General features: G+C 44.3%; 1 protein-coding gene across 8 annotated transcripts in view; it reads right to left on the reverse strand.

Annotated features, from left to right (window-relative positions):
• Positions 1-8,740: 8,740 nt before the first annotated feature.
• Positions 8,741-17,947, reverse strand: part of POLK (DNA polymerase kappa) — a 38,574-nt gene continuing 29,367 nt past the window's right edge. For all 8 annotated transcript variants that reach the window (XM_048504077.1, XM_048504078.1, XM_048504081.1 and 5 more), the window contains 6 exons: positions 17,797-17,829; positions 16,639-16,732; positions 12,901-13,072; positions 11,188-12,027; positions 10,193-10,244; positions 8,741-10,080 (listed from right to left, as the gene is read on the reverse strand). In XM_048504077.1, the coding sequence (XP_048360034.1) occupies positions 9,996-10,080; positions 10,193-10,244; positions 11,188-12,027; positions 12,901-13,072; positions 16,639-16,732; positions 17,797-17,829 (1,276 nt within the window). In that variant the 3' untranslated portion in view covers positions 8,741-9,995. The remainder of the gene's footprint in view (positions 10,081-10,192; positions 10,245-11,187; positions 12,028-12,900; positions 13,073-16,638; positions 16,733-17,796; positions 17,830-17,947) is intronic.

Below are 17,947 nucleotides of genomic sequence, written 5' to 3' on the forward strand. Positions count from 1 at the left end.
CGTGCACTTTGTTCGATGCTGCTCATAGGGCTTGAGAGAAGGGCAGGGGGAGAAGTGGGGAGAAGTCTTGGATCCAGTCTGATCAATCTGATGCTGGGGTGCTGAGGAGCTTCTGTGCTTGTGCCTGGCTGAGGGTCTTCTGTGCTTGTTGCTGGCTGCGGCTCTGAGTCTGGTCTTGCATGGAATGTTTCATCTTCCTCTTGTGCCTCTACCATTGGCAGAGGAACATGTGTGATGTCAAAGTCTAATTCCTCATGTGAGGAGTCCTCAGGGTCCCCTGGTGTAGGGATGAGCCGCTGACCCAGCAGCACCGTAGGCAGAAAGCTGGCATGCCGGCCCAACTACGGCCTTCTGGTCACACCCCCATCCCCCACCCCCTGGTGAGTCACAGGTCATGAACTACCTGGCTCACAGCCACCAGGTGTCCCAGACAAAGGGATAATGGGGCCCTTGCCCCCAGGTGTGGATTAGGCCCAGACACGGACGCTTCCTCCTGCACGTACCAGCCCGATGAGATCATGCATCACCTGACGATCTCCCGGTCTCCCGGCCTCCCGCCGATCCACCCCTTTGCCCGCCCCCAGAGAAACCCTAATAAAAGGTGCCAGGAACTAGCACGTGAGAGAGTTGCCAGGATCACGGACCCCGCGCTCCCACTGCTGGCTCTCTCCACCAGATGATATCTCCTCGTCTCGTCATTGCGGTGACTCTGCGGGCACGACTACATCTGGTGCCGAAACCCGGGACTCCTCGAACCTCCACCCTGCTTACCGTCGCCTGGGAAAGGGGTCACAGTAATCGATGTCCGCTGGATCGCCATCCAGGGACCCACCTCGGTAATCACTCATCCCATTGATCGGCGCGATTCAGGGACCCGAAGTTCTAGGACACTCTCTCGTCCGACCTAAACAACGGTAGTATGGGGGCTTGGTAAAAAGAGGGCTTATGACAAGCACGCTAGCCAATTGAAAGCAACAGCCAGGTGCTTGCGGGTCTCCGTGAAGAGAGGGAGCTGGCGCAAATTGGTTGAGATTGAAGCTCAATGTCCATGGTACCCAGAAGTGCATTGAATCTTAAGGATTGGGAAACATCGGGCGACTCTGCACAGAGAGAGCCTCGCTACCGATGTCACTGCTACTGACGTGGAGGCAATGCTATGTCGCCATCAGCCTGCAGGTCTATGGTATTCTTGCCATAGACGCTTCCTCCTTCTCACCCTTCAGCTTCAATTTCACCCCGAACTTCTATCCGCCAAATTGGACGCTTCGTCCTTCTGCCTCCCCTTTGCTTCCTTCAAATCCTCCCGTGCTGCCTCGCCGCCTCCCCTTCGGCCTTCCGGCCACTTCATTTTCTGAAGCCACCGGCATTCTCCGTCAGCTTACACGCACGGCGCTGGTTTTCAAAACTCCTAGCAGAGCCGTGATAGCCACGATCTGCAAAAGGAAACCCTGACGGAAGATGATGCCGACATCCCTCGCCATGTGCCCCGCAAGTAATTACACTGATCATGAAGCGGTAAGATGGCATCGTTCGCGAGTTGTCTAGGCAATCACTCGTAGGTTACAACATTTTCACTGAACTCCCAGCAATGCGGGACGAGGGGAATCACTCAGCCCCTGCGTGAGAGGTAATGTTGGAAGCAGTCGCGAGAATCACCTAATGGTTCCGAGGACTGAAACCACCTTTCGCATGCTTTTAAACCCGGCACAGTATGTGGTCTGGGGAAAGCTACCGCCAGCAGTGCATAAGCAGAGGAGCAGGCCTCTGGCGGGCGCTCTCTACACCGGGCCACAAGAGTTTTACGTACAAGGGCTGCTAACTCCTAATGATCAGATTATTCCTGCCGAGGCCACTCCTTACGATCGCTTCTTCTGAATGCGCCTTATAAGGCGCTTAGGAAGGTCCCCAATGCCGGACAGCCAGCCTAAGCAAAGTTTCTAGCATCCGACAAAACCCCAAGAGCCCTATGCTGAATTTGTGAACAGGCTCCAAGAGGTCTCAAGAGGCAGGTAGATAGCGAGGTGGCTCAGAACGAGCTCCTTACTGCCAAAGAGAACGCTTCCACTGAGTGCCGCAGAGTGATCACAGGCCTAGGGAGGGACCCCGGTCTGGCAGACATGCTTAAGGCTTGCCAGGACATCGGGTCCTCCTCACCACTGCCAGCTCTCCTAGCCACAGCACTCTCTACTACCAGGGGACAACCCCAGGATGAGTGCTTCACCATGGCAAGCCAGGGCACTTCCGAGGGAATGTAGGCTGCTCCTCGGGCGGGGGCCTACAGTCTTCGACGGAGGGGATTCCCCAGGAGGCTTAAGACCCCAAGACAGCCTAGAACCAAATGCCCCCAGTGCCAGAGGCTTCCACTGGAGAAGCTAATGCCTGTGTCGGGAAACTCACACTGGCATCTCCCCAGCTCCAGGACCAAGGAGGAGATTACACAGAACAGCCCCAAACACCAAGCCCACATCCAAACCACCTCCTTCTCGCGTATCTCACCACCTGCACCCAGCCTATATCTCCTTTAAGTTCTCCAGATTCTCATTGCCCTGACTCCAGTATAGCTTAATTCTATCCCCACGGGACCATTGGGCTGGTAAGGCTGGGCTTCCGGCCGAGCAGGGATTGTTCATCATCCCAGGGTCATCGACTCCACGCACCAGGGATTCATCCACATCCAGGTATGGACAAACATCCCGCAGGAGTTGCCTGAATGGAACCAGCTGCGCACAACTGATCCTCCTGCCCCATGCGCGCCGTTCCGGCCATCGATTCAATAAAGGCCACACGAGCCCAAGCAGCCACCAGGGCACAACCAACACCACCATAGCAGCGTGGAAACACTCCATCGGAAGCTCCGCCCCATACCTGGAGAGCTCACCATAGAAGGGTGCCCGCTCAAGGACTGGTGGACACTGGCGCATGCAACCGCCATCAGAGCTAGCCGAAAGGGCCTGATCAGTACAACAGAAGCTTGGCTCACAGATCTGTGGAAACAACCGCCAGACGGAGCATCCGCCACATTTGCTTGCAGCCCGGACTCGAGCGACAGCTCACAGTCCGCCCCATCGCCTTGGACATCCATGTTAACCTTGGGGAAGAGACCTCATGAGCCAGGTCAGGATCTATTTGGTCTGGGATGGATACAATCCACCCCCGCCACCTTCCCCCATCGCATAGATCACTGATCCCGACTGTGTTTCCTGACCCCGTCTCCTGATTTCTGCCCAGGAGCTGTCCCCCTCTCCTCCCTCCTTCTCCCTCTGTTTTTTCAACCAGCAAAGGCGGGAGGGCCAATTGACTGACTGGCCCTCCCTGGATTAAAATCTGGGCCCATCCTGGTACCGCAGCACTGCCAGGACGGGCCCCAAGTTAAGGGGAGGTCGTCAGCTGCTTGCACCTACCACAAACCCGCTTAAGCATGGACGCCTGCATGGCGGGCCTATTCAGCACCTACCACTCTACCAATACCATGTTAAAGGCCAGGCGCCACGAACCGCTTCTGTAAAGAGTGGTGGTTTTCAAGCGTATGCATTCTCAAGATAAACTAATCACAATCTAGCACCCCCCACAGCTCCTGTGAGCTAACCACCAAGGTCACGGTAAGTGCATTCCCCCCCCTTTGCAAGGAAATCCCTCCCTTTGTGTTGAAATTTTACCTCCAAGTGCCTGATCGCTTTATCCCCTGATGCATCTCCGTGACTCCAAAGCGCCTTCAAAGTCCTTTGTACTACAAATTAAGTATGCATACCCATACCCTAATGGTCCGCTTGCCCCTTCCGCCTTGACCCTCACCTTTGACGCTTCTGATGACGTTTTTGAAGCCAACCTTCATCAGGATCAGCTTACCTCCTGCCCTCCCCTGTCAAACAAATTAAAGAAAGAGGAGTAGGCGCTCCCCCAACAGACTACCGGGCGCTTAAAAGCAATGTTCACACAGGCTGCAAATTAAGCCTATATCCATATTTAATAATTATTTAGCAAATCACTTCACTTGAACTCGAACTTGACCTCCGCCAGCTCCAAGACCGAGCCTGGCGGGACCTCGCCCTCCCATAACCTGGGAAGGGGTGTGCTTCAGTCCCTCTTCCTACAGGTCCCTTTGTGGATTTCGACTTGCCATGTCCGGGCCAGCCCATGGAATGGCCAGGAAGAAACCAACCCCATCCCGAGATGGAGCGGATCTCTTTGAGGATCCTGTCCCATGCCTTCGACGAACTGGGCCAGCCAGCTCGGATGGTCCAAAGACCCGATGACCTGGGATGTCAAGGCCACTCACCAGCCAAGCTCAAGAGTTGCTGTAACAGCGCAGGCCACTCCCCGAGACACCCGAGGATCTCTGTGTTGCCATCTTTATATCATCACTGCTAACTCTGCAGTCACCATCCTCTCTGCCTGTTCTACTGCCTCTCCTGCCGGGTGACAATCGGGTCACCCCTCAAGCAGCCTTGGTCAGACCAACACTTGGGAACCATCTGGGCTGTCAGCTGCCAACGCCTCAACCTTCTGCCTGGGCCAGTACCTAGAGTAGGAAGTCTGCTGGGCTCCTGCCTGCTCCCCGCTTGCAAAGCCCCTGGAGATTTCTAGTGAATCTGGGCTGAGTCCCTTTTATAACACTCACCATCAAGTACTCCATGAGCGCTGACTGGGGACCCATCGCTTCAAACCCTCCTACCGGGCGCCCCTCCTCACGAAGACGGTCACCAACCACAAGTCCAACACCTGTGCCCTGTCAAGGCGCGGGCGGGACGAGAGGGCTTCCGCCCAAGCCGTCCACCGCCTCGGCTGGAACTGCACGCGATGTGGAGGACATTCCTCTGCACGGAACATCCTGCTCCCCAAAGGCTGGTTCTGGACTTGCGGAAAAGAACCTTCAACTACATCCCTGCTCGACTCTCTGCCGAACCCTTTGCTGCCTCAGCCGCCTCACCACATCGTCTCTGCCTCAGGCTCCACCCCGAGCCCAGGCTCGCCGCCCACTCTCTCTCTCTCACCCTCTTGCCGGAGCGACACGCTCTCTCTCCGGGAGGCAGAGTTCGCCTCCTCGCCGCTCTCTAGTGGGAGTCCCTGGACTTGCTTCTTATAACGCTTAAGACTATTGGCCGGCTGGCCTGTGCCTCATGGTCCATTAATTCCACCTCCACTGGCCTGGATGCCCTGGCCTCCCGAAAGCAACAGGAACTTCGCCAAGCCACTTTAGATAATCGTGGCCGGGCTATTGATTATTTGCTGTTACTGCATCACCAAGGTTGTGAGAATGTACATAATATGTGTTGTTTTAATCTCTCTGATAATTCCCATTTAATTCATATGAAAGTGCATGAGTTGCAAGACGTTGTGTCTAATCTGAAATATGATGTATTGCCCCACTGGTGGTCAGCCCTTTGGAGTTGGCTGCCAGGGGGATGGTTAAGCATTACTGTACAATTCTGCATTGGTTTGGTTGTGTGCCTTATCGTCGGATCTTGCCTTATTCAATGTATTTCTAATATTGCCTGTAATGTAAGAAACCCTTTGACTTCCCCTTACGTCACAACCAAGTTCTCATGTTGCACAAGCAGCTCGACCAGCTTGGGCAGAGTGCTGAGGAGGTGAGCGTCCCCTTGTGTCATCCCAACCAATTCGGGTTCCTTCCTAAAACGTAAAAAAGGAGATGTAGGGATGAGCCGCTGACCCAGCAGCACCGTAGGCAGAGCGCTGGCATGCCGGCCCAACTATGGCCTTCTGGTCGCACCCGCTCCCCCATCCCCTGGTGAGTCACAGGTCATGAACTACCTGGCTCACAGCCACCAGGTGTCCCAGACAAAGGGATAATGGGGCCCTTGCCCCCAGGTGTGGATTAGGCCCAGACACTTAACGCTCTTCCTGCACGCACTGTGCCCGGATGAGATCAGCGCGCATCACCTGATGATCTCCCGGCCTCCCGTTCTCCCGCCGATCCACCCCTTTGCCCGCCCCCAGAGAAACCCTAATAAAAGGTGCCAGGAACTAGCACGCGGCAGAGTTGCCAGGATCACGGACCCCGCGCTCCCGCTGCTGGCTCTCTCCACCAGATGATATCTCCGCGCCTCGTCTCATCATTGCGGTGACTCCGCGGGCACGACTACACCTTGGCACAGCTAAGTCTGGCTGGGCCATGACACCCCCCCCCCCCGCATCACCACCTCCACTGTTGGGGCTTGGTTTCCAAGGGTAGGCTTCATGGAACTGCTGGACCAAAGCGGGCACATGGACATACTCAGCTGGCTTCCATGATTGGTCCGTGACAAGGTCATACTCATTCCAGTCCACCAATTGCTTCAGCCACCCCTGCCAGTACCGACAGTCCAGGATCAGCTTCACCTCAAATTCCTCATTGCCTTGGATCATAACCAGTTGCAGGGCGTCTGTAAAGGGTACGGGGTGGGGGAGGGGGTGACCAGTACCAGAAGGGAGAAATGGAAAATGGGATGGATCCAAAGCATAGGTGGGAACTGCAGGCAGTAGGCGACGGGATTTTTTATGGTCGATGATAGGAAAATGAAGCAGGCATCCACCTTCCAGGTAAGTTATAAGCTTGGGAGATGTTGGGCTAATAGCCAGACCTGGTCTCTGACATTCAGGTCTGCTCCTAGGACAGGTTATGCTTGCTATCAGGTGCTGTCTTGTAGGTCAATTTGGCTTGTCACAGTTGGTCTCAGAGTACTTTGTATAGTGCCTGAAGTTCCTAGACCAGACCATTGGTTGCAGGGATTGCAGACAGTGGTGCCACATGAGGGATAGAATCAAGGGGTTGTTTCCAGTGTTTGCCATGAAAGGTGTCTACTAGATGGACATATGCAATGTACTATTGTAGGTGAAATCGGCTAGTGGCAGAAGGTCAAACCACTCATCTTGTTGGTGGTTTAGGAAGCACCATAGGTGTTGCTCAAGGATGGCATCCATCTGCTCAGTCTGACCGTTGGTCTGGGGGTAATGCACAGAGGATAGATGTACCTGGGTCCCCAGGAGGCAGTGTATACCCGCCAAAGCTGGGAAGTGAACTGTGTGTGCTGCTGGCAGGCATCGGTTATGGGGTAGTCAGGCTGTCCAAGTTCAGGTCAGGCAGACGGCAGATGTGTGGTCAGGCAGGTGGCAGGCAGAATATTAGGTCTCAGAACCTTAAGCCAATAAACAGACTCTGGAGTACCAATCAGCAGCGTTTATTGATGAGTTATTCAAGCACCATACTTGGCAAAGCCAGTTCTAAAGAAAATGGCATTTGCAGACACATATATCATCCCCTAACAAATCCTCCCTCTTAACTTCCTAGAGCAGGGGTAGGGAACCTGCGGCTCTCCAGATGTTCAGGAACTACAATTCCCATCAGCCCCTACCAGCATGGCCAATTGGCCATGCTGACAGAGGCTGATGGGAATTGTAGTTCCTGAACATCTGGAGAGCCGCAGGTTCCCTACCCCTGTCCTAGAGTAAGCCTCTGGAACTGAGACCCAAGGTCTGCAACAGACAGCGGAGCCACTTGGTCTTCTGCCTGAACAAGATAACAGTTGTAACTCTTTTCTCATGGGACAGGAGATGCAGGGAAGCCTAGTCTACTACAAAGCATGCAAAGCCATATAATAGGTCAAGAAAAGAATGCACAGATGGCACTGGTAACATATAGCAGGCTGCTTACATATATCAAAGAGGCATTGATTGGTTATATCTGGTGATTACATGGTTTCAAGAATGCATTTCATTTACTCAGATACGCATCTTCCTGACACAGAGGCATGACCAGGCAGGTCCGAAGTCAGGGCAGGTGGCAGGCAGAGGCATGGTCAGGCAGATCCAAAGTCCAGAAATGGAAGCAGGCAGACAGACTAGGAACCAAGGTTCAGAGGAACAAAGCAGGAAGCTAGGTGGTTGCACCCAGGCAAAGCCAAGCCCAAGACAGGGTTTATGTAAGTGGATTTTATGGCAGAAAAAGGGAAGATCCTCTCTCTTCCCAACTTTAAAATAATAGCTTTTATGGCAAATAAGTCTGTTCCACAGGACTGGACTAGATTCGCCAATTGCCTTGAGAAAAAATGTCTGGGTTGTTATTCAAACTGTGATGGATTTATCTCTATGCCATGAAAAAGCCATGGCAACCCTAGACTGGGCTATTAGTCTTGCCTCAGTAAGGATCATTTGCAGAACTACAGAAGCTCAAATGAGTCTTTCCTTACAGTCGCAGAAAAGTTAAAATATTGTATAATCACTTTAAAAGCTTCTGAAAATTTTCATTTCACCGAGTTTATTTTATCAATTCAAGAAATTTGTTTTATGTATTTATTCTTAAATTTCTACCTGCTCTTTGCCTATCAAACTGAGCTCAGGGCTTGTGATACATTGCATGTAATACAAATATTTTGGAAATTACTTGCTATATATCAGCTTATCTTCTAATTTTTCAAATACTACTGCTTTTTGCGGGGGGTGGGGGGGAGGGAATGGGACTGGACCGGACATTTCTATCCAATAGCCTTTGGAGCCTTTTTACACCTACTTTACACCCAGTACTACCTAATCCAACTGAGTCTATAAACACAACCTTATTACATTCTAAGATTCTGTGAAATGCAGACCAGGCCTTTCTCTAATACAGTCTAATACATTTTCCTTTTCCCACAACCACCACTGCCCACCCCCTTTTATTTTGAATAATCAGCTTGATGGAGAATTCTAGAAAATGTACCCACTATTCTGTGATATTTATCAATGAAAAGGTACTACTCAAGTGTTGTTTTAGGAATTTTTAATGGATTAACATGGCTCTGACCAATCTTCATCTATTACACAGAATATAAATAAAATTACTTTGGAAAATATATTAGATTGTGAATATATTACACATAAAATGTTAAAATACAATACACAATTTATGTAAACACAGTTATACATTATTTATGTTTAGAAAGTGAAAAAGTAACACATTTATATTTAAGACATGGTCAGCAAAATTCCTTCATTTAAAAAGCACTGAGAATAGCTTCTTAAACTTTGTAAGTCTCATTATTTGAAGGTTAGCTATACAAGTACATTTAATTATTTCACACTGGTATAGGAGTAAACTGGACAACACCAGTATTAAGTAAAAAGTGCATCTCTCCTTTATAGTGAAGTTAATTCTTCTTGAAGGAAAGCAAGGAATGCTTTTGGGCTGGAGCACTAAAAACATCAAGAGTGCAATCACTGTCTATCAGGTCTGTTTTACAGACTGTTCCAAGGAAGTTCTTAGATGCTGGCAAACTCTTTAAGCGTATAAAGACCACCGTTAAAGTTTTGTTTTCTAATTCAAATGAGAAGTTGTTATTGTTGGCTGCCTTGTGTTCAGTCTACAAAATTAACATTAAGAATTCTAGTTGGTTTTGTTTATTTCCTAAGATAAATGAAACTGGCCATTGGAGAGCAGGCCTCCTGTGTAAAATAATAGGAGTTAAATCTTTTTTTTAAGGAGTTGAAAAAGACAAAGCATTTTTTGAATGCAATATTTTCAAAGTACTAAGTGTACAAAGGACCATCATGTCCTCTCATTTTTATAGTGCCATGAAATGTAGACGGAGTCTTAAAGCTTGGCTTTCAGCCCAGACTACCAACAAACAAAAGTCCAAAGTAATCACATCTTATTTATGAAGTGGATGATCTTTTAATTACAAAGTCAAGTCAAATCCTTTCATTTTTCTTTTCTGTCCAACAGCTGTGAAAATGACATGTTAAGAGTTAGGAACATTTAAAATCAAACTTGGTAGTCCTTTAAGAACACCTAGTGAACGTAGCAGCCTGAAGACAAAAATAAATAAATATTAAGTTCACTTCCATCCCACAAAATATGACAAATTACTATAGGGTAATTTGCAACTAGAATATTGATTTGGCACTACAAATTCAACTATACATAGTGTAAATAATGGGAAAGTCTGGGTGATATACTCCCCACCCCCTGCCCACATTATCATGCTATAGCAGTAACCAAAATATCCTTAAGAAAATAAGAGTCATCTAAAAAATGTGTCTATAGTACACTTTGAATTGTTTGACTTGGCTTTTTTGGCGATGGACTGGGGACCCATTGTTCCAGATCTACAAAGAAAGAAATGTGCATGTAATTAACTAAATTAAACAATGTTAGTAGCAATACAGTGGATAAATTCTGAAGACTAAAATACAAGTTCGCTCATCATTGAGTACCTACCGTTTTGTTCCTGTTGTGGAATTTGTACCACATTGTTCTCTGTCGAAGTTTCCTGAGGAAACAAATGTTTTAACTAAAAACCAGAACATACATTGTGAGAATTATGTATAACAAGTGGAGGGAGGAGAGACTGAAAGCAGGGGAAAGGGAGAAAGAAGCCCGTCCTGGTCTCTGGAAGGCGTATCTGCTCAGTGACATGGGGTAACCCAAGTCTCCGGGCGCATGCCATCAGGTCATGTGGGGGGGCACAAGATCACCCCCCCCAAGTGACCAGAGAGTCAGTCTCCTGATGGAGGCACAACAGCTTTGCTGGAGCAAGCTGTTCATCTAATTTTTACAAGCCTCCTCCAAGGCGCCACCCTCCCTGTTACAGGGAGCCAGGAGCCGGGAACCGGGAACACCCCAGCTCCGCCCCCTATGTGCAGAGCCCCCATCCCCAGGCCTGCCTGGAGATCCAAGACGTGGCCTTAGCCCATGCATTTGAGTAGGCCTAGACCTGCCTTGAACTATCATTTCAAGTTACGGTGAGCATTTCAAAAATAACTTGAAAAGATATTCCAAGGCAGATCTGGGCTTGCTTAAAGCAGGGAGACAGGGCCACGTTCCTGATTTCCAAGGTCAGTGCCTTGGACTATGTTTTCAAGTTATAGTGATCATTTTAACAACATACCCATGAGCCTTTGCAAAATATGAGTCCACCCCCACCCCTGGACTGGGTAGTAAATTGACTATAGATTGGTACACTATTTGAGAGGTTCTGCCTACAGATAGGAAACTTTGCATCTTAATACTTTCAAATAAAGTGCATTATTATTCCTTATATTTATATCTCATTTCCTAAAGCAACTTTTCAAGTTTCCAGAAGCAATTTTTGTCTTCCTGAATAGAAGACACAAAATACCAAACACTTCCTTATGAAAGTTTATTTGCCATGTTGTATCTGAAGCACTCAAAACATGCTTTAAAAAAACTTATATACAACTGATAAAACTCACCCATGCTTTTTGAACTTTCTGTCAACTCCTTGATAATACCTTTATTTAAACAAACATCCACATGTTCGTTAAACAAGGCAAGATCCTCCGTATTCTGTTTTACGTTGCAGACTGGACAAACTAAAGATTTCCTGTCGGCAGTGGTGGAAAAACATGGCAATTCGGTTTCTGTACAATTGGACTCCTCAGAATGTTCTTTTTCCACTGATAATAATTTAGAAGAAATGTCCTGTTCTGCAGGCATATCAAATATAATGTCATCAGGACATCTGTATCCACTTTGACTGCCATATTCACTGCATTCCAGTGGAGGGAAAACATCTATGACAGAATTGTTGACTGTATGTGTTGGCTGCATTTCTACACACAGTTCACTTGTTTTATTGCTCTGGCATTTATTCTTTTGGTTTTCCATAGACAAATCAGTCTTGTTCTCCCTGTCTTTTGTCATTTCTGCATTCTCTTTTTCAACTGTTTCACTGAGGCAGCTGTCAATGTGCCTATTAAATGCTTCTAAACTGCTATCTGGATGCTCTTTGAAACAAACAGGACAAATGAAGATCTGGTGGTCATTATCTTTTGCTTGTCCAGTGGCTGCTGCTGACTTTCCATCTTGTGGGTTCTGTTTGGTTGAAGACTCATTGACAGAAGTTTCTGGATTATCTTGCTTTCTTGTAGCTCGCTTTTTGTTGAAGAAACTTTCTCTCTCCGGCGCTTTTGGAAAAATGTCCTCACTAGATTTCCCAGGAGGGCACCTAGAAGCAGAATCTAAGAAATGAACAATGCTCCTTTGTTGGTATTTCTTTTCTTCTTCATTTAGAAAACCCGATACTCGTACACCTGAATACGATAAACAAGTCATGCAAATTTGATTTGTAACAGAATTTAAAAGCCTCATCAATTAACACCTTAGTTATATGCAATTTGTTTTTTGCAAATTTGTTTTTGCAGATAGACCATATAAATAAAAAGTACTTTGTAAGTCTAAAAGTTGCATGCTATTCTAATCATATTAGGAACAGATTCTGTACAGTGATATGAAGTGCCACAAGTTTCATACAAAAAGGCTAGTTGCTAGAGAAAGCATTTCTCATAGAACACTTATCTATGAAACAATGACTTCTTGGGAGCTCTGATCTTTAAATGTTAAATGACATTTAAAAAGAAAACCATCGAATGTGGAACTGCAGTTCTCAGTATATAATACAGCAGATGTAATTTACTTTGTATTAAAAGAATTAATTGCATTAACCTTATTCTATATTAATCATTTATCTTTTATACTATTGGAACATTTTGTAAGGAAGTGCTTACTGGCAAGACATAAGTAATGGGACATGATGACAATGAACCCTAGACAAGTAGCATCTTTAACTTGAACACTGGGTCTGTTGTAGATGCTGTGTGAATGCTTTCAGTTGTATCTATGCAAATACAAAGATCTGGTTCTTTTTGCTTTTACAAGTACAAACTGAGATAAGTCCAAATTCTACTTGAACATATAAGCAACTGATAGCTATCATTATTAATGTGTAATGGAACACGAAAGCTCTCCCAAAAAACAAGGTGAATGCAAAGAAGTTGCAGAAAGAATGAGAAGGTTGTGAATGGAAAATTAAGAACAGCATGTTTATTAAGAATGTCTCTTCTTAGAGATAACAGCTACGATTATAATATATATGGAATTCAAACAATCAGACTAATTTTTATTACCCATCAATCGGAGACGTAAGGGCTGTGGAGCCACAGATTCCATTTCTGTTTTCAGTAATTCTTTGGCAACAGCAAATATTTCTTCTCCAGTAGAAACTGAAGTCAGAACTGTAGTAGCTCTTGTTTTCATTTCGAAGTTTACATTCTTCAATTTTAAAGTAACAGTTCTAGCCTATTAAAGAGAATGCATTTCCTCAAACATACTTTCTGCAGAGTTATAGGATGTAGCACTCAAAGCAATCAGGAAGTGTGTATTCTGGGTTGCATGTTCTTATTTTTATGCAACCCTTCTGCAGGAGGTATACATTTCAGACAGTCATAATTTCCAGCATTTATTCTTGTTGCATTTTTAAACTCTATGGATGTCAGCATTTGATAATCGACCTATACAGAGATCCACTGAAGCACATATTCCTGATCAATGTACAGACCACATCTCCACCCCTCCTGTCTATCAAAACAGTGGGAATTTTGCTTTGGCAGCTAAAATTAGTAGAACAGTATGTTTGGTAGTTATACTTGAGTAATGGAACAAAAATGTCACAAAAGAAACAAAATCGTTGTATTTATATATGTTAAAATATGTTAACCAAGAACAGTATGTATATTATTTACAAACCTACCACTTTCAGAAGGGATAACTAAAATCCATCTTTTAAATCAAATATATACTGGATTATCACACCATCCAATCTAATTTTTAAAAATGCGTTATTTATAGTCCTAAATAGTGATAGTTTGGAGTCAAGATGGATTGCACAAAGTGAGTTAATACAATGGACAAGATGGGACATTCAGTGAACAGTGCAATTGGAATTACGGTTGTAGAACCAACCAGAAGTCTAAAAAACAAAACTGAAGCAATGCATAAGACACATTAAATGATGCATTCATGGAAGGATCCTAGTTTCAGCAAACTTTGCATAGTCATGTAGACCGCAGTCCCTAATAATTTAGCCAAATAACTTTGTGAAACATTTTATATAGTACAATTCTACTGCAGATGCAGAAAAGCCTTTTTGAATTATTCCATTTTGCACATTTTGTAGAAAGCCAAAAGAATGTTCCATAAGGTAGGGTCACAACAAAGAATGCAAATGTACTGGCAGTTGCTGATTTTGCCCATTTGCAAATTGGCCCACGCAGAAGGCCCTGCTCCAACAATAACTACGGAATTTAGGCTAATATAATGAACAAGCTTCTATTCTCCAGAGGTATAAAATTTGACATGCTGCTGTGCTTGGGCACTCCCTCCTTCCTTGGTGTGTGGAGCGCAATTGAAAGTTTCCTGATTTTAAAAGCTTTTGGTCAACCTTTGTTGGTCTCTAAGGTCCTACTGGGCTCAAATCTAGCTGTTCCACTGCAGACCAACATGGCTACTCTTTTGTATACCATTAGAATTATACCTGGGCTCCACTGCTTTACTTTACTTGAGCAAGTAAGTAAAAACAAGCAAAGGCATTGTGATTTATACATACATGCATTACGCAAGCCACTCAAACTTGACAACTTAATGCTGGTACCTGGACACACTGGGGATTATTTCCTCCCCATAAACTAGGATTCTAAACCATGATTTAAACTCAATATGTAAGAAGAGAGCAAATTTCATTTTGCCCAGAGGGCCTCGATTAAGAAGCCATTACAAACTGTGGTATGATTCAAGGCTCCAAAAACTAAACTAGCCAGACAGCAACTAGTCAAGGGACTCGTACAGAGATCTATGTTTGTAATGTCTGAATGCAGTCATTGACTTTTTGTTTGGTTTAGCACAGGGCAAAAGTAGTCCATTATGCCTCTCAAAATATATGTTTAGATAATCTGCCAGCTGCACATTGATAAATTATCAGCACTGTGGGCAGTCTGGAAGACAGGGAGTCTGATGAAACGAAATAAAATGTTTTTCAACAGACTGAGTGAAAAACTGTATAGAGCCAACCACGCTGAGTAGATTGTGTTCCTTCCGTTTCTGCATTAACTGACTTGTTTAAAATATTTATACCCTAGTTTTTCCTCTTAGGACAGAACCCAAGGCTGCTTTCGTATACCATTAGAATTATACCTGGGCTCCACTGCTTTACTTTACTTGAGCATCATCATACAAGCAAAGGCATTATGATTTATACATCCATGCATTATGCAAGCCATTGAAAAGTACAAAAGAACACAAAAGACAGTTTCAAATTAAACTGAAATCTTAAAATGTTTATTCATCATCATGTGATAAAATAAAGAAAATTAATTAATATTTTATAAGTGAGAAAGCTGGAGGGCTTCTTTCAGAGTCAAAGCTAACAACTGAAATTCATGTTTTTGAAACTTTTATAGAAGGTATTCCAAAGAATAGCAGCCCTTGAAATCTGTTCAGAAATGTAGATAGTTTTGAATGTTGCATCTAGCTTTTTGACAGAATACAGACAGAACACAGAGGACTCTCCACAAAGCCCATAAACAAGAGTTTACTAGTAAACTTCTTATCATGACCACAGTTCATGTGGAGTTTAAAAGCTCTGAACTGCATGGTTCCAATATAACTTCAAGAACAACCCTTTATTTTTCCAGTGAAATCCTGAAAAGTGACTTAAAACTGGCTCATTCTTGAAACACTATATGTACAGATATATAAGCATGCGTCAAGAAGTGTACTCTTTTGCCAGGTTCTACTATTGAAACTTTTCTTCCAGCAATCCATACAAACCCTCAGTAGCCACTAAAAACTTTGAACCAGAGATAAATATTATTTATTCTGTGGCCTGGTAATTATTACATGTCCACAAAATCTTCAGAGATCGAGTGGCCCAGAGAATCTGAATAACTAATAGCAAGTAGTTTCACAGGATAGCTATATTGGTCTACAATAAAATGAAGGGAACAAAGAGAGCTTTGACTCTCACAAGCTCATATCCTCAAGAATCTTGTTGGTTTCTGAACTGCTACTGGACTGTTCTGATAGCAGCTAGAATTCTTTTAGATGTCACTGGAACTGTCACTCCAACTTTCCTCCATTTCCTTATAAATATGAAACAGCACAGCTGAAGTCTATTTTATTAAACTAGTGTATATACAGTATATTTTATTAAACTAGTGTCTGAGTTGCAATCATTATGAATTAGATAAGGAAGAATAGTACATTTTAACTGTACGATAACTTTATATATACCCTTCACCAGAGTATAAAGACTTTTTTGCTAATAGGCAATCTTTTCTAAAAACTACTGTATGTAAAATTACTTGAACTGTTTTTGAAAGACACAAAATAACATTAGTTTAAATAAATTCCTGTGTAAATAATTCCTATTACTAAGGAACAGACAAAGAAAAATAGCCTACACTCTAAATTTTAGAGACTCTTTTAGTCTAAATGTCTTGCCTAAAGTGGGCATATGGAAATGGCCCAGGGAATAGGGAGACAGATACAGAAGGCCAGAGATTACTGACAGCAGAGAAGTGGAGATGGAGGATAGGGACATCAGCCACTTTGCACTGCCATTTCCAGGGAAAACCTGAAAGTGATGTCACGCCTCTGGGAACTGCCAGTAACCAAATGGTTTTACCATAGAGTTTCCAGCAATTTCTAGATAGACATGACAACACTTCTGAGTTTTCCTCAGACAAAATGTCACACCAATGGCATTTTTTCTTTCTCCTGCCAACTACTGGAGTGCAGACAGGCAAGGCCCACTGAGGACAACCCTGACAGGTATACAGAATGTAATACTTTATCACACAGTTACCTACTTTAAGTCCTTCCTTTTGCAAATCCTCAGCAAGGTCGCTGCAGAGTTCTTGACACAATCTGTACTGTTCTGGAGCACTTATTTCATTAAATGTCCTAGACTCCCAAATAAAAAAAAATAGCACTATATTACATCTTGGAGTATTTCCAAACTAATACTGTCCTCAAACATCACAAGGCAGCTTGACAGTTCTCTAGTAACCCATGTGCTGTAGTCAAATTATAAAAAGCGATACAGGATGAATTTGGAAAAACTACTGAACACAATGATTTTATGTGACCATTTCAGTGTGGCCTCTCAAAATTAATTCATTAACCTCGCCACATATAATGCAAAATGATTAAAGGAAAATATCAAAAATATAGTTCCGTTGCATGCTGATGATGCATAACATAAATAGGAAGCAATGCTTGAGAACTAATATACAGCCAAACAATAGTTGAGTTCTTTTTATAAGCATCCTTTTTTAAAAAGTTCTTTTCATAGATCTTCCTGAACCTTCCATTATACTATTTACCTGTTACGTTTACAAAATGACCTCCTGAGCAGCTCTGTTTTACATATTTGCGAAATGAAGAAGTGTATATGGGAGGGGCTTCCTGACCCTCAGGCAAGCCACTGCACAAGATGGGGCCACAACAGAGAAAGCATTTGTATAAGCAGCTATCAATATTCCATATTTGCAGGGTGGCACCTACAGAAGGCCTTGTTAATAAAAGTATCTCAGTAGTTTTGAAAGACTTTTTAAAATTATATTTTCTTCAAAAATATTTCTTCGTAACATGTATTTTCGTGATATCACAAACCACAGTATCACGTTTGAATGTCTAACCGGATTAGGCCAAATTATGCAAGAAAGCCAAAGTTCCCCTTTTATTCTAATGTGGGTTAAACCTTGATAAAGCAAAGTCTTCATGGGAATACATGCTCCATAAGTGTTCAAATGGGTTGAGGTTGTATGAAGACAACTGCCTCTTTCCCTTGAATGAAGGAATATGTCTTTAGAAAAAAGAGAGGCAAGCCATAGCTTCACACTTCACATAAACAAAATGTTTGCTACTTGCACAGTGTTGAATTCATGCTTCCTTCAGTAAGAAAACTTTGCAGTAGTTTTACGCATCAGGTGTAATGGTGAGATTTTTCACATATGACTACATACCTTTCAGTGCTCATACTTTTTCTTTCCCCATCCCTTTAGAAAGGAAAAAAGATATAAATGTAGTCACACACTATTTTTTAAATGAAACCAGATCTGTTTAAATAGTGTTTGTCTTCAATAGTGTGTATTTCACCTTGTGAACTATATCCTT

Source organism: Sphaerodactylus townsendi, linkage group LG07, assembly GCF_021028975.2.
Source record: "Sphaerodactylus townsendi isolate TG3544 linkage group LG07, MPM_Stown_v2.3, whole genome shotgun sequence".
Taxonomy (NCBI): Eukaryota; Metazoa; Chordata; class Lepidosauria; order Squamata; family Sphaerodactylidae; genus Sphaerodactylus; species Sphaerodactylus townsendi.